Source organism: Rhea pennata, chromosome 1 (assembly GCF_028389875.1).
Source record: "Rhea pennata isolate bPtePen1 chromosome 1, bPtePen1.pri, whole genome shotgun sequence".
Taxonomy (NCBI): domain Eukaryota; kingdom Metazoa; phylum Chordata; class Aves; order Rheiformes; family Rheidae; genus Rhea; species Rhea pennata.
In genome coordinates this window covers 51,565,108-51,579,027 of record NC_084663.1, presented here as the reverse complement: position 1 = coordinate 51,579,027, position 13,920 = coordinate 51,565,108, and the positions used below count along the sequence as shown (strand labels likewise).

Below are 13,920 nucleotides of genomic sequence, written 5' to 3'. Positions count from 1 at the left end.
TCGTATTCACTATAAAAAAGCAGGATGTTTATTGTTTTCACTGTGAACTACATCATTTCTTTGTAGAAATGTAAATGAATTACAGCTCTTTGTAATATTGTAGTCCATTTTAGAATATGTAACAAGCATTTCAGCAAATATATGCAATGTCAAATACTGTTAGCATACTTGATTTGTAGTATAATCTTCTACAAACATAGGGTATGAATGATCATTCAAATTTATACAGATGACACGTTTTAAACCAGAAGACTGGTCTCAGCTCCAGTAATAGCAAAAAGGATGTTTCTTCTATCATAAACAATATACACAAGCAGCATACATATATTCCACATATTACAAAGCACTTCCAGATTTAATGACTGTTCTGGAGATCTGAAGTATATTTGGTTCAAAATGGATTGCTCTTTTTCAATATAGGACTTTCCTTGCAGTGAAAACACAAGTCAGTCAGAAGCCGTTTTTTCGTCTCTCTCATCTTCCCTACTTTTGGAAAACTTACCACGCACGCTATAAAGGACATAGCCAATGACAAAAATTGGCTTTTAAATATCACTTAATGCTATCACTTTCCCACTCAAGCTTGCTTAAAATTTCACTGGGCAACCTTTTTAGCAGTATCATTTTAAATGCCATATTCCCCTCCACCTAAAACATCAGAGTAAGTCTGTAGCTAAAGGTCAACAAAGTTAATAGTTGCAAAGCAATTCTCTTCCCCTCTCAAGTTTTCCACTGAAACAAAATACTGAAAGTAGGACTACATATATTTTGCTTCTCTCAATAACAAAAGAACAACATAACACCTAGCTGTCATATAGTTTTATCTCAGATTACCTTGGCAGATCTGAGTATCTTTAAAAAGTTTCAGGTTTATGCTTGAGCAATGAGAAAACAAATCTGAAAGTCTTATTGCACGTATTTAAAATGGCTGCATCAAAGGTGACCAATAGTATTTCTACAGAAAAACTGCTATGGTTTTGCTCTGCATGTAGAATGACAGAAATTAGTCTTGCTTGAGAAATTCAGTTTATCCCTGGATTACATGACCATCAGATCATACTACTGCGAGCCAAGTTGTCTTAAGCCTCAGCCAGCCTTAGAAGCTGATGGAAACACTCAGCTTTCCCAGGATTGGAAGAAACTTGAGATGCTTTCTAGCAAGCAAAGCCTAGCCCGAGGGCTTAAAACTCAGCTTTAATGAAACTATGATACTCAGTGCACTGAAGTGATGGTAATTTGTTTTTGAGCAGAACAAGTTGAACCATGTACTAAAGCTAAATTCAAAAAATATGTTTTAAGATGAACAGTCTTGCTGCAAGACAAAGCCACAGTTAAGAGCTTCCCTGGTGAAAAGTATTATAAGCAAAGATGAGCAAACATTAGCAGAGGTTTGCTAAATAACTTCAAAACTTCCCCATTCATAAGGGGCACAGCAGGATGTATATGCCTACATGAAGTAAAATACATTTAATTCAACACCAAAATACTTGTACAGATGTTTTATTTAGACTTCAGGAATTTGACTTTGCTGTATAATGTGGTTATTAGGTGGTAGTTACCAACCTCTGTATAGCATGTATAGCGTAACAGTGACAGGGAAGTTGAGCAGTATTTTTCTTAATTTTACTCTACATTTTGAAAGGTAGCAATTCAAACGAAGGCTTAGTCTGCTAGTGTTTGGCTAGAAACATCTCCTAAGTCACAGTTTTTTTTCTGGGAGGGAAGTAAAATACCAGGTAAAATGGCAGCAGGAACAATGTCAGACACTGGCCAGCACATTAATGCTACTCTGATGGAGCCTGATGTAATTGGCCTGACTCTGAAAGACACTGAAGAGGAAGGAGTGCTTACAGTCTATGCAAGACCAAGCTAGTTTGAATATCAGAAGCTCAGAACATTGAAAGGCAGCATATCTGAACAGTTTTAAGTTAATAAAACAGTGCCCAAGTTCCTCCTCCTAAGTGCATAGAAGTCTAGATTTCTTTTCATTGAGTAAGGTTTAAAAAAATGGTATGGCTTCTTGCACTGCAGGAATGGTTCAACCAAAACTCAGTGTTATAGTTAAGGTAATTTAGCCAAAATCAAGACTAAAAAGTACCAAGTGCAAGGGAAGGCTGTTGTCAAAAATCTCTACAGCACAAAGTAAGCCATTTTAATTTTACTATAAAGTTGTACTAAGCTTTTAGTGGTCAGATACCTTTGAGAATCTTTATTAAAATTGATTTTTAAGGTAGTAGCCACTGTTTAATTCCACAGTACAAATGAAAGAACTGAGTTCTTTAGTGCAGTTCAAAACCAACAAAAGCAGAAGTTAGTCAATTAAGCAGGGGTTATATTGGGAGAACCACTCCAAATGTATAAGGCTCCTCTTAACTCTGTGAAGAAAGCAGATGGTGTAATCAGGCTGCCCTGTCAGAATGCAGTCTCATTTATTCCAAAGTTCTGCTACTCTACAATAACAATTTATATAGGCAAATGAGACAGTGGATTCAAAGACAGTGTAAGACTGCACTTAGTTTCTGCAGCACTATGATAGGTTCTTAGCTCATCTCTAGAAACAATGGAAACCTTTTTGTTGCAGTTTTTCCACAAATCTGAAATCCTTTAAATGCAAAGTGACTTAAATTTCTCATGTTGGGAATTATTTTCAGGTATTCACTCCTTGAAGTGAAGCTTACATATACAATAGTAAACAGACACTAAGCACTCTGGCTCTCATTTATTTCAGACAATGACAGTGGTAGAATTTATACCCTCAGATGGGATAAGGGCACAGCCAATAAATACATCAAATAGTTTCTTTTCTACATAGTCAAATATATAAAAGTTTCATGAAACTCATCACTGGGACAGCCAGTGAAGTCAGTCCATGAGTTGTTTATTCAGTTAGACCAAGCTTCTTCTTCAGAGATTCTGGCATTTCAGGTGGAGGTGGACGAGGAAGTCTGAAATAAACCTTCACAGAATCATAGATGAACCACTGTAGTGCAGTCAGGGTACCAATCATAATGATACGAGCAAACAGACCTTTCCATACACCTGTAGAGCAAAACCATAAGCCATAAGTAGTGGGAGAGGCCAAAAAAAAAGAATAAAAATAATAATAAAAAAATCCCTCCTCCAAATATACATTACACCCACCCATATATTTAACACAAAATACATGAATGAAAGGTTTTCTTTTTTCTTTTTTTTACCTCTGAATCCAAGCCTCACAAGAACCTGTGAAGCAGAACTGCCCTTCTCCTTGTTCAATACAGACACCACAGAGTCAGCAGGATGAGAAACAATTGCACAGAACACACCAGCTGTAAGAATAATTTGTTATTAGTTCTACAATGTTTTAGTGCACACAGTAATTATTTAGCTAAGTACAACCAACTCAACCACCCCTTTTCCTAGACCACTGATAAGTTGCACAGGAGTTATGTCGAGTTTCCTGGTATGCCCAAATGATAGTAGGTCCATTCTTATTAGCATGACATGTCTACTGAAAGACACCTAGACTCTGCTCTTGCAGCATCTGTCTTTTGAAATAAAACTCATTATGAATCTTTGGATGGTCAAAAATCACCACTCCCTCCAGATGCATCTCCCCTTCTTCCTGTACTTCCTCCAGCCTAGCAAAAATACAAGTTATTTTGCTTATATCAGCTATAGTCCCTAAACTTTAAAGTTAACACAGGAACAATTAAGAATATTACCCTACTACAGACCTATTTAATCTCTCTATTTACAGACTGAATCTGTTCCACCCCTGCTATGCCTTTTTAAGTTCAGGTTCTTCCACTGCAGTTACATAAATGTATTTGATATTCTGAGAACAGTGAGACTTTCAGAATTGCGGAGATCCATTCATGAGGTGTAGTACTGAAAGGTTTCTTACCAATATAACCTGCAATAAATGTAACTACCAGCTGTTCTGGCTTTGAACATTCGCTTCGCGGCTTGGGAACCACATATTTGTAGAGAGCTTCAACAGTACGTTCAAAGCAGGCAAATTTCATCATTGTGTATGGAATCTGCCTCATCCATAGTGGAGCAACACCTTTATAGAAACTTAAAAGAGAAGACACATTCAGATTCATTTTCCTTGAGTATTTAAGGGTATATTTCTAACCTGAACAATTAGTTAGCTTATTGTTGGTATTAAGAAAACCACTTCTAGATAGTGAGATTATTATAAGGCCTAAGTGTTCTAACAGCTACAGGACAAGAACACCTAAGTTTTATTCCTTCCTCATAACTACTAAAAACAGCAGCACAAATTAGAATTTACCTGATATCTACTCTGTGCAGCTGTTTGTAGTCACTTTTCAGATTACAATGGAGTGCAATAACGCCATACTGCTAATGTAAGTACATGCTTATGTCTGCATACCAGCCAAGTCCTGATAGTGATAAGTGTGGCTGTAAATCTACAGCCACTTCTATCAGAACAGAAAGCTAACATGCAGTTATATTACTCTCACATGCCAATGACTCAAGCATCTTTGACTGTACAACCAAAAAAGTTGCTGAATATCTCTGACTGGAACTGCTAGGAATTGAAGTTATCCAGCAGAACTCAGCACAGAGATACTCACAAAGATGGATCTAAGGAGCATGTGAAATTAACTAGCAGTTCAGCATAGATTCTTTGATATTAATTACTTGTTATCTTGAACTCTAAAGACCAAAAAGTATTAGAGGCTGATATACTTTATCCTCTAATATACGCTAAAGCCACTATTAGTTTTAGCAACCGCCTTTCACTAGGAGAAAAATTCAACACCGAAAACATGAATGAAAATTAAAAAATCCAAGAGATACTAACGCCCAGAGGCCTTCTTCTCCAAACATTTTTGGTACAGCTTGCCGCAGAGTGTTAGCATATCCAGGCTGTGTCTGAATGCGAACTTTAGCAGCTTCCATGGGAGCCAGAGCAATGTCAGCAAAAAACTCCGCACTGGCAGATGCAGCTAAGTATAGTGATGTACGCCACAAATACGCGTTTTCCTGAAATGTATTTAAACACACATTTTTATTAATGAATAGTGCTTTTGTGTCTCCTCTATGTTGGTAACACTAATATGTTGCTAACATATAGTCTCATGTAGACCACTTGAAACTTACCTCTCCCAGCACATTGCCATAGAGGATTTTGAAAACTTCATAGAAACCAAATTTACAGAGCCCTTGCATGGAATATCCAATAAATGTTGGAGCCCATCCCTTAGCCAAACCACGAGTACCATCTTCTTTGATTGTCACTGAAAATCCATTGAAGATGCTCTTGTATTTTTGTGGGTCAACCTAAACAGAATAGAGAGTTAATAGCTTATTATTTCCTTTCTCAAAGCCCCATCCCAAATATAAAATTCTTAAAATCCACATACAACTTCCTATAGATCCCTAATGTCATCACACATCACAAGGCTACCCTTGATGTAACTGTAGGATTTGCCTGCTGGTTTAAAAACTCATATAGCTCGTACATCCTTCAATAACCTAGAGGAACAAGACTACTTGAATTTTACTTTACCTTTATTTTCCACATCAACAGTAAGACAGTACTACTGTACGTCAGTAACATTCATTGGAGTCATTATTCTAACACATACAATACTATACCGATACAGTTATGTTTAGATCAGGCTCTTCAAAACTGACAGCTTCTAACAGCAATTTCATTCTAGAAGAGTTATGCTAGAAATCCTATCAAGATGCAACTTTTCACTCCATAAAATGTTGCATGCATGCCATATATCAAGTCTAAAGATTAATATTCATCAGCAGTTACTTGTCCACTACTAGTTGGATCCCTCCAAATACTGTCAGACTAAGACAGATGGAGAAAGGCGGATCAAAGAGTGCTCTGAGACTTAACTACACCTGTACACTGTCACCCTTTGCCTTTATAGTAAGGGATAAAACATGAAATAATTCTGTATGTAAAAATGTTGAGTGAGATTTCATTATTAACTTATTAGAAGTTTCAGAAAGACTAACTTTAAGTAATTTTGTTTTATATAACAATACTTTTAATAGTTTCTGAAACAGGCTATTCTAGCAATTTTTAAGTCATGTCACACTACTTTTCATACATGATACCGTCCACCATGGCCTCAGAGGGGTGAAAAGGAACTTAAAACTTAAGAGAGAAAATGGAAGCTCTAGGAGGAGCTGTGGGACAAGCATGCCAATCTGTGATGACTAGTATTTCACTCATCTCACACAGTGGCAACAGCCTAATTGAAAATCAATTCACCTAGACACCTCAATGTTTTAAAAAATCTGGAATTTCAGACCACTAGGCATGTAATCGTTGATTACTCATCATAAAGTGAGACTATGTTCATATCAGAACTATGCCCGAGGGCAGGCAACAGGTTCTTTCTGAAGAAGCTAGAAAGAATTAGTGACATACTCTCTACCGGACCTAAAAAGAGAAATGCCAATAGGTTTTGCAAGGTCACACCTGAGAGTCGCATGGGACCTCTCCACTGCACGTTCCTCAAAGTGCTGGAAAAGGGAAAGTGTAGCCACTCTCATTACAGAAGAGGCCCAGGAACAGGTAACCCAAGCTGAACATACCCACCAAGCAGCTGGAGCCTTGGAAGCAGGAGGCCCTGCTCCCAGTGTAACTGCAGCACTGCATGCACTCTCAGGCCTTCCACCCATGAACCGAACTGGCAATCAGATTAAGAAATGCTTGTGATGCTACATCCTCTTTATCAAGCTCCTCCATCCCAGAAAACCCAACCTTAGCCTGGTATCATTAAACTACCCACCTTTGGTATTTTAGACACATTCTGTCAGTTATAACAAAATAGCATGTTTAAACTATGCTTTCAGAAACAGGCAGGAGCTCAACTCCAAGTGCTTCCCTGCTGGCAAAATTGAGAATTCTCACACACTTTATTTGGTCTCAATCCAAATGTTGTAGAAGGCATCCTTTACCCTTATCTGACGCACCCTGATTTTGTCCAATGCATTACAAAATTACTAGCTTGAGGGTAGAATTTCAAGTTTTTTCAAGCAAGCAAAAAAAGCTTGTGTGCTCTTGTAAAGAACTCTAAAGGTCTTATGGAAAAATAAATTTTTAATATCACATGTAGCACCATATTCGATAATCTAATTAGTAGTTCTCTCAGTTTCACACAAGAACTTCACTTTTAGAATCAGTGTCACTCTATGCAACAGGGACCCCATTAACTACTAAATTTCTAAAAATTTAGAAGTGTGCTTTAATCTCCATTCTTGAAGCATAGATTTTACAGAATAAAGCCATGAATATAGTTTTAGCTGTGACAGTTGACTGGATGATTTTAATAGTGAAGCTGCTATCAACAAATTAAGCATAGTGAGACATCTTCACTCCTTTAGGTTCAATCAAGAACTGCTTCCATCACTTAGAAGTCAGCCACAAAAGCACTTAGAATTGTATTGCTACGCCTAGCTAAGTTTTACTCATTCTGTCGGAAGCAGAATCATTACATAGTAGCAATCCATAATCCATGCACTGATGGTCACAACATTAATGGATCAAATTATACATGCGTGTCACTCCAGGCTGAAAACCTAAACCCTATGAGCTCCCTGAAACATCAAGATCTTATTTCCTTCCAAAGCACATGAATAGTCCTAGAGAGCCTGACAACAAAGAACAATATTGTGCTGTGTGCTTTTTAGTAACTACAATAAGCTAATGTCTTAAATGTAGGTGCAAATAGTTAAATTCATCCAGATCATGCTATGTGCCTCTGCTTCTCTTGAAAAGTGATATTTTGTTAGTCTTGCAGCAGCAGACCTAATTAAGAGAAATAGCATACAAGTTTATTTGCTTCCTGGCACCTAAAAAAGATTGTTTACCACCAACTATAAACTGATACGTTGGCTACACACAGGAAAAGTTTAAGGAATGTTGAAGTTCATACAAACCTGCATACGACATTTCACTAAATCCAGAGGTACGACAGCAGTGTGTGTCAGGCCACAACTTAGGACCCCACCAAAGCCACAGAGAGCATAAAACTTGAGCGAGCCATATTCACAACTGTATTCTGCAGCAAAAAATAGAGACACACCATGCTTTTACATAAACACCATGCACTGCTGGACAACAACATCCAGTGGATAGTTTATGCCTCCAATTCATTAGTAGATTATTTAAAATCACACTAAACATGCTTTATCAACTTCACCACATACCAACATGCAGAACAAACCTGCATTCTGCATTTAACCAGGTCTAGAGGAACCAGTGCTGTATGTGTTGTTCCACAGCTAATAATCCCACCAAGGCCACAAAGCATAAAGAATCTGCCTGAGCCATATGCACAGCTGTATTCTAGTTAATTAAAAAGAAAATAATTACATACATATGATCAACAACACAGAAAAGACACAAAGTTGATGACCAAGTGTTAGCTTATTTCAGTTTTAAACCTCTAAGAATCTCCTATATTGTACTATTCAACTATAACATTATGCTCAAGAGCAGTTCATTTGCTTTAACTAACATATTCTAGACTGATAAGACTGATTCTAGGCCTGCCAAACTGAGTTCATTCTTTTAAAAAAGTTATGAAAGAGTCAAGTTTTAGCTCACAGTGCACTTACATATTATACCGATTTAAGTCGGTAAACCAGAGAAATTAATCCCAGAAGCTGCTAGTAGAAATTATGACTCAAAGCTGCAATGTCCAAATTTTTTTTTAATAGTGAGGAGTTCAGCAAGAAGAATGTTTCTCTAGAATTCTAGAGATAACGTTTATTTGCTTAAATATTTTATAATCAGTGCAACTTCAGTATTTAAGTCCCTTGTTTCCCAAAACTATACCTGTTCTTTCTTAGTTCTTAATCAAATACAATGCTATGGCTTAAAAATATCTCACACTTTAATGTTAACCATGGAGACCATGCAGAAATATGAGATTAAGGTAGGACTCCTCTCTGTACGGATTACTTTTTTTAATTCCCTGCATCATTCAAAAATTTAAGCTTTGTGTAAGAATTAGCCAAATATGATATACAGCACAGCAATTTGGGGACTGTTCCTGTAATAGCTGCTCTTTAGCAACAGACTTCACAAGAAGATAACCACAAATCTGAGAAAGATGCAAACAGGTTTAAGACACTATTAAGTTAAGTCTTACTCAACTACAAACAGCAGATATTAGCTACAAACAGAGCCTCTGTGCCCAAAAGGTGAGGCAATAGATCTTCCCCTTCTCATACTGCTACTATTAAAGGACAGAAAAAGCAAGAAAAACCTAGAAGACTTAAAGTAGTCATCCAACAACATCTAGAAGAGATAAGAAAGACTTTTTTCCAAATACAAGACCTGAGATTTATTCAGGTTCTGTTTAATAAATTTCCAAAAGTCTATAGAAATTTATCATTAAATTTAATGTTTGTATTTATTAAACATGCTTCATTAAATAAGGTTTTGAGTCACATTTAATCAGGGGATACTGATCTCTCACTGTGCTGTATAATACTGTGTATATAAACCATTCAGGCTTAAAGAGCAGATTACATTCACTGATTCCAGTAGAGCAGACAAAGCCACTGGAGCTGAAAACAAACGAACAAATGAATAAGCATCAGTTTCTCTTTTTCAGTTTAAAAGAAGCTATGGAGGATAAAAACTATTATTTGCAACCAGAAAATGCTCACATTAGCATTTACAGTACAAAAAAAGGATAAGATAGCGGCCAACTTCTGGTTTTGTGCCAAACATTTTAAACAAAACCAAAACTGAGATGCTGAGTAAGCATATGGAAAACAATATACTAGGTAGAATATATTCCCTAGAGTAGAAATCAATAATTTAAGTTCCTTTGATATTAGATCTAGGAGCATTACTTCAGTACAATGGAATAGCCATTAAAATGTTACAATGGCTAGTAAGAACCATGTCCAGAGAAGCCCTAATGAAAATTAAGACACACACAAAGTATTTTAGTCAGCACTTCCTTAATGTGTATTTTTGCTCTTTAAATAAATTTCTTTAGAAACATCAACAAAAGTTTCCTATTACATTTAATAGCATCTACAGATTACCACTTAAGACTATGACATTTACCCAGTTATACTTCCCTACTATGAAAAAACTTCCTCCTAAGAATACTGCAGATCTTACCATTAAGTCTATTCCTAGTCTGTCTATTCCTAGCCTCCTCCTTCAAAACGTAGTCAGCAGGACAATAAAAGAATCATTTTTTTCTTTATTCCAAAATAAGAAATAACAAATCTCAAACGGTAGACACAGAATTAATTAAGTCCAGCCTTAGAGCTAGTAGTCAGTTAGCTATCAGAATAGCATATAACCTACGAGAATCTGTAAAACAGGTATCGCTCAAGGCTACAAAGTACAAAGGCCCTAGTGCTAGGGCCTAACACGTGCCTATAGGCTAAACAGAATGATTAGGATGACAGCCTTACAAACAGTGGTAGGTGACATTCCATTTAGAACTGTACTAGTCAGAATGACTGGTTAAATGAACATAAATAAGGTTTTCTATGCAGCTGTAGTCAAAGAACAGTCTAGGTCTGAATTACTGGGCAGCTATGCCTAGTTGTATCTTTGGCCAGCAGTATGCCAGTACTTGTAGTACTTGCCATGCTGCCTAAATAGCAAGTCAACTTACTGTTGGAAGTCCTCTACTGACAGAGATAGACCTTAGTAGAAGTTTCCAGCCACAGAAAAGTAGAGCTTTAAAAATGTGCCTTACTGCAATGGGATTCAGACTGATCTATCAGAATAGTAAGATGTCATCTATTAGGCTTAAGGCTTTGTGTTTGTAGTGGTAGAGCAGCATTATGAAAAAAGCCACAGTGGTTCCCAGACTTCCGATTTCGGGATGGAATCTCCTAAAATCTGTCTTGACAAAAACATAGCCAAGATCCAACATCTGTTACCTGAAAGGAGAGGAGGCTAACCAATGCAGTAGACAGCAGGAAAGTTATGCTGGGTTTTTTTTGTTTGTCTGTTTGTTTTAATAAGTTGACTGACAACAAATGCCCTGAAGCTAGCTCAAATATAAATATAGCTCAAAAACATGTTAAAACAACTAAAAATGAGTAACATCATAACACTATTTCATATCTTTGCTTCAGATCTGACAGACTAACGGGGACAACTTCCAAGAGCAGATCATAAAATATCTCCCATCTCTTAGACATATTATGGTTGATGCCTTGAACTGAATTCAGAAGGTCTTGCAATTTCTGCTGGCTTTGACCTTGGATAAGCTGTTATCTTCTACAGTATGGTAACTTTCCTAATACAAAGAACAATGGAAGAATGAAGAACCAACTGGTATGTGAAATAATAGGTACAAAACAAGGAACTATCAAAGACAAAGAAACTCAGTTTACTTCTGACTACATTTGCTTACAAACAGGATGAAGAGTAAACATAACAATTTCAAGGAACAAGTGCACATCATGAACATAATACAGCATACTGAACAGGGTCTAATACACTTTAGGTTAGCTAGCTGTAAGATTACTATTAAAGTGAACTGTACAATCTTGAAAACATAGTAAAACTCAATATTCAGTTCTGCGTCTCTTGCACGGATTACACAAATATTAGTGTCAGAGCACTGAGATACTTCACCAAACATAGTACTTAATAAAAGGCAGCTTGCTGACAGCATTATTTCTATTTGAGTCTTTTTGTTAAAATGGATATTCAAATAGATACTTTTAAGTTATTAAGAGATTAAAAGTATTTTAATATCTATTTCCACTGTTGGGAGTATCACTAAAAGCTGATTTTTGGAAGTCATAGCAGGAGACATACAGGAAGCAGTTGTACTTTAAGCCTAAAATGCGCCGTTACATCTTAGACACCACAGCTACGTAGTATATGTCCCAAAATGGCTAAGGAAAAAAATCTAAGACACAGCTGCAGGTTCTTCTAACAGCTGCAGATGTTCAAATGTCTAGTTGTGAAAGAACAGCACCCAAAAGAAAAAAAAAAGGAAAAAAAGGAGAGGGGAAAGAAGACATGGTCTTGAAAACCCAAAACCCATCCAGATTCAGTGATTCATACCCTGGTCTTCTCCACAGTAAGAAAGAGAAGTACGGGCCTGCTGTTTCAGTCCTCAAGCCTGTAGGCCCAACCGAGCAGGCAAAAGTGACCTTTTCCCCACAACAGAGACAACATCGAGGGTCCCGTAGCTCCCCCTGACCCAGGACCTTTCTGCGTCCTTCCCCGGGATCACCAAGTCCTCGGTGCCGCCCAGCACACGCCGTGCGGGGAGCGGAAGAGGCTACCAGCACCTCCCCCGCCCGTGCCCTTCCTCGTCCTCCAAACGGGCGCGCGTAGGCCCAGCCGCGGCTCCTCCCCAGCCCCACTGCTGCCTCCCCCCTTTTACACCCGCAACGGGCACCCGCGGCACCAGCGGAGACCAGCGGGCACTGACGCCTCCGCCGCGACCCCCCGCTGAGCCCTCACCTTCGACGGCCGAGGCGGCCGCCAAGCTCCGCCGCGTGGTGGGCGCCTCGGCGGGCTCCGGGCGCTTCCTCACGCCGTCCTGCGCCAGCTGCAAGTGCGGCGCGTAGAAGGGGTTGAGCCGGGCGAGCGGCGCGATGGACGAGAACATGGCGACCTGAGGCGGGCGAGAACAACAGAGCGGCGTGGGACGGGGAGGCCCGCCGGCACGGAGGGAGGGAGGGTGGGAGGGAGGGAGGGAGAGAGGCCCGCCGGGCGGCCGGGGCGCCCGCGGGGCCGCCGGCCCTAGCTCACCTCCTAAGATGGCGGCGGCGCGCGGGGCGGCTGCTCGGGCGGCAGCTCGGCGCAGAGGCTGAGCGTCGCCCCGGCTCCGTGACTTTGTCCTTCTCCGGCGCAAGGGGCGGAGCCGCAGGCCAAGAAGCTGCAGCCCGATTGGTGGAGGCGCTCGCCGCCGCGCAGGCGCTCGCCGCCACCCGGGCCCTTCCTCGCGCCTTTCCCCGCCGGCGCCTGCGCACTGCGGCGGCGGGCGGGACGGAGCGAAGGAGGCAGCCAGGCCCGGGCCCCCAAGGACAGGGCAGGGGCGCTGCTGCAGCCTGTGCGTCCCCCCTTTTGCTCGAGGGCAGCTCAGCTCCCCTTGCCTTTACCCAGGTCAGGCCGGGCTCACGCTTTAGCTCTGACCCCTGCTATCAGCTCAGCGCCCAGGCGAGCTGCAGCCAGTCCTCACTGCAAGAGTCTCCTGCAGTCCTTCTGCCACCAGGCTGAGACTCAAGCAAGCGCTAAGCTGGTCTTAGGAAAGCTTCACCACCCCAGATCCCACCCTTGGCCCATTCAGATTTCACACACTCCATGGAGAACACAAGGCTAGGGAAAGAAAAAAAAAAAAAAAAAAAAACGATGACATTGCTTTTTTAGTAGTTAGGAGTAGCTAACTGGTACTTAGCTTCCTTAGATTAAACCCTGCTGCTCAACTATTTTTATTGTCCTTCTCTGGATGCTTGCCAAATAATCCACATACTTTTGAAATACAACATCTAAGTCAGCTGGGTTTGCCCTAGTTAGAGGCCAGGGCAATGTCAAACAAAAGACACCTAAGTTCATGTTTTACAGCCAACACTCACAGAGTAGTGCGGTAATTGTCCATTTCTGGTAACAACAGGCCAGGGTTAATTTATACTGTCCTTCACAGCAGTTGTTCCAGGTTAAGGACTATTTGAGTAGCATCTTTAAAAGTTAACAGCATTGTCCTGAATTCTAGTTCTGCTTACCAGCATTTAATAATACTCTCTATTCAGAGTGTCTGGTAAACCCCAGACTCTGCACTCTAACAAAATTTTGAGTTCAACCTCCTCAGCAGCCTCCCACTGCAGTGCCCTAGTTAGACCAAGTCTGATTAGAAGGTAGGCCACCAAATGTTGCGCTGGCTGCAGCCTTCACAGTTGTGTTTCACCTCTAGAGGACAGGTTTGCAAA

The 13,920-nt window shown here is 39.9% G+C and overlaps 1 protein-coding gene and 1 non-coding gene across 3 annotated transcripts; both read right to left on the bottom strand.

Moving 5' to 3' along the window:
• Positions 1–5: 5 nt before the first annotated feature.
• On the bottom strand, positions 6–12,854 carry SLC25A3 (solute carrier family 25 member 3). Of its 2 annotated transcripts, none has more exons than XM_062585687.1 (8): positions 12,746–12,854; positions 12,455–12,608; positions 8,211–8,332; positions 5,116–5,295; positions 4,817–4,998; positions 3,887–4,059; positions 3,198–3,308; positions 6–3,039 (listed from the first exon to the last, which is right to left on the bottom strand). In XM_062585687.1, the coding sequence occupies exons 2-8, from the start codon at positions 12,600–12,602 to the stop codon at positions 2,879–2,881; spliced, it is 1,077 nt and encodes a 358-aa protein (XP_062441671.1). In that variant the 5' UTR covers positions 12,603–12,608; positions 12,746–12,854; the 3' UTR covers positions 6–2,878. The 2 variants fall into 2 exon arrangements, with proteins under 2 accessions (XP_062441671.1, XP_062441679.1); XM_062585695.1 differs by lacking the exon at positions 8,211–8,332 and adding an exon at positions 7,924–8,045.
• LOC134135791 (small nucleolar RNA SNORA53) lies at positions 4,369–4,610 on the bottom strand. The gene has a single exon (XR_009957376.1). It is a non-coding gene; the product is annotated as a small nucleolar RNA SNORA53 (small nucleolar RNA).
• Positions 12,855–13,920: the final 1,066 nt, after the last annotated feature.

Bases quoted from the DNA above. Each gene is read 5' to 3' on its own strand.
- SLC25A3 (XM_062585687.1), bottom strand. From the start codon at position 12,602: ATGTTCTCGTCCATCGCGCCGCTCGCCCGGCTCAACCCCTTCTACGCG. The intron at 4,999-5,115 runs GTAAGTTTCAAG...AATACATTTCAG, and splicing joins ATGGCAATGTGCTGGGAGAG to GAAAACGCGTATTTGTGGCG. The intron at 3,309-3,886 runs GTAAGAAACCTT...TTATTCTTACAG, and splicing joins ATTTATTGCAGGTTATATTG to CTGGTGTGTTCTGTGCAATT.